The sequence below is a fragment of the Cebus imitator genome, unplaced genomic scaffold (assembly GCF_001604975.1).
Source record: "Cebus imitator isolate Cc_AM_T3 unplaced genomic scaffold, Cebus_imitator-1.0 Scaffold93, whole genome shotgun sequence".
In the NCBI taxonomy this organism is placed as follows: Eukaryota; Metazoa; Chordata; class Mammalia; order Primates; family Cebidae; genus Cebus; species Cebus imitator.
The window spans coordinates 4744933-4746565 of NW_016107408.1; the positions used below are offsets into that span (position 1 = coordinate 4744933).

The window sequence follows — 1633 nt, forward strand, 5'->3', positions numbered from 1 at the left end:
CAAAGTTCTGGGATTACAGGAGTGAGCCACCACACCTGGCCTTTTCTGTACCCAAGTGAGGCCCTTATTCGCTCCCCATCATCATTCATTCGAAAAGTCAGGTCCCAGGGGCTGTGCAGACAAGGGAATAGCCCCAGGCACGGCTGCAGGACTTGGGGACTAGCAGGCTGTTTCCTGAAGCTGGAGCCAGCACTGCCTCTGAAACCACAGTCACCTCCCCATAAAAATGTTCCTTCTCCGCCAGGTGTGGTGGCTCACACCTGTAATCCCAGCACTTTGGGAAGCTGAAGCAGGTGGATCTCTTGAGATCAGGAGTTTGAGATCAGCCTGGCCCTCCTGGTGAAACCCTAGCTCTACCAAAAAAAAAAATTAAAAATTAGCTGGATGTGGTGGTGTGTGCCTGTAGCCACAGCTACTCAGGAGGCTGAAGCAGGAGCATCACTTAAGCCTGGGAGGGGAAGGTTGCAGTGAGCCGAGATTATACCACTGCACTCCAGCCTGGGTGACAGAGCAAGACCCTATGAAAAGAAAAGAAAAGAAGAGGAGAAGAGAGAGAGGAGAGGAGAGGAGAAGAAGAAAATGTTCTTTCTTCTGTGGGAGGGCCTTTCTCCCTAGACAGGGCATTGGTGGGCAGCAGGGCTCTCATCATGGAGCTGATTCGGCCTCTTTCAAGACCTTCTCGGCGACCTGTTCACCCAGAGGATGGCCCCCAGCATGCTCAGGAACAGAGGCAGCTCCAGGAGAACCAGGACCAGGAAGTGAGTGCTTCTGAGCAGGGACCTGTAGGGACACAGTGACAGGAAATGAGCTGCCTCCTGAGTCAGAGGTCTCAGGTCTTTTCAGGTCTTCTCAGCTCTATGCCCAGATCCTGGCTTCCAGTGTCTATGTGAGGGCCAGCCTGGACCCCCCAGCCAGGCTGGCCCCCGTGGCGGGGCACAGTCAGGCTGCTCACCAGCGGGGCCTCCAGTCCTCCCTACACCCCTAGTAAGCTCAGCCTGGCGTTCAAGGTCCCGTCTGCTGACTCCCATGCAGCCTTTTGGCTGGTCTCACATAACGCCTCCTCACCTGTCTTGAAGGGGTTTAGCACTCCCTGTCTCTCCTTACCTCTGTTTCTGCTGCATTCTGCACCCAGAGGGCCTCCCCACCCTCATCACTACCTGTGCAAATGCTACCCACTTTTCAGGTATCAGATCTAACGTCATATCCTTGAAGGCCTTGGAGGTTTACCTTGCTCTGACCCTCTGCCCATGAATCCGCACCTGGCCCTGCAGTTCCTCACTTTCCCTGTTCTTTCTATGGGTGTGTAAGGCCCAGGACCTTACTGACCATCAGTTCCACCCCCTCGCCATCCTCCACCCACTTCCAAGGGTTTCAACCTCCCAAAGGGGGCCATCCTGGTTTCCTTCCCCTCCGCACAACTTGAGACCACTCTCAGCTCATGGATAAATTTTAAAAATCAGGCCAGACGTGGTGGCTTGTGCCTGTTATCCCAGCACATTGGGAGGCCAAGGCAGCAGATTGCTTGAGCCCAAGGGTTCAAGACCAGCCTGGGTAACATAATGCAACCCCAACTCAGAAAGAAAGAAAGAGAGAGAGAGAGAGAGAGAGAGAGAGAGAGAGAGAGAGAGAGAGA

General features: G+C 54.3%; 1 protein-coding gene across 1 annotated transcript in view; it reads right to left on the reverse strand.

Moving 5' to 3' along the window:
* Window positions 1-668: 668 nt before the first annotated feature.
* Window positions 669-1633, reverse strand: part of CD300LD (CD300 molecule like family member d) — a 9135-nt gene continuing 8170 nt past the window's right edge. The window contains 1 exon segment of the mRNA XM_017535584.1: window positions 669-780. Within this exon segment, the coding sequence (XP_017391073.1) occupies window positions 669-780 (112 nt within the window).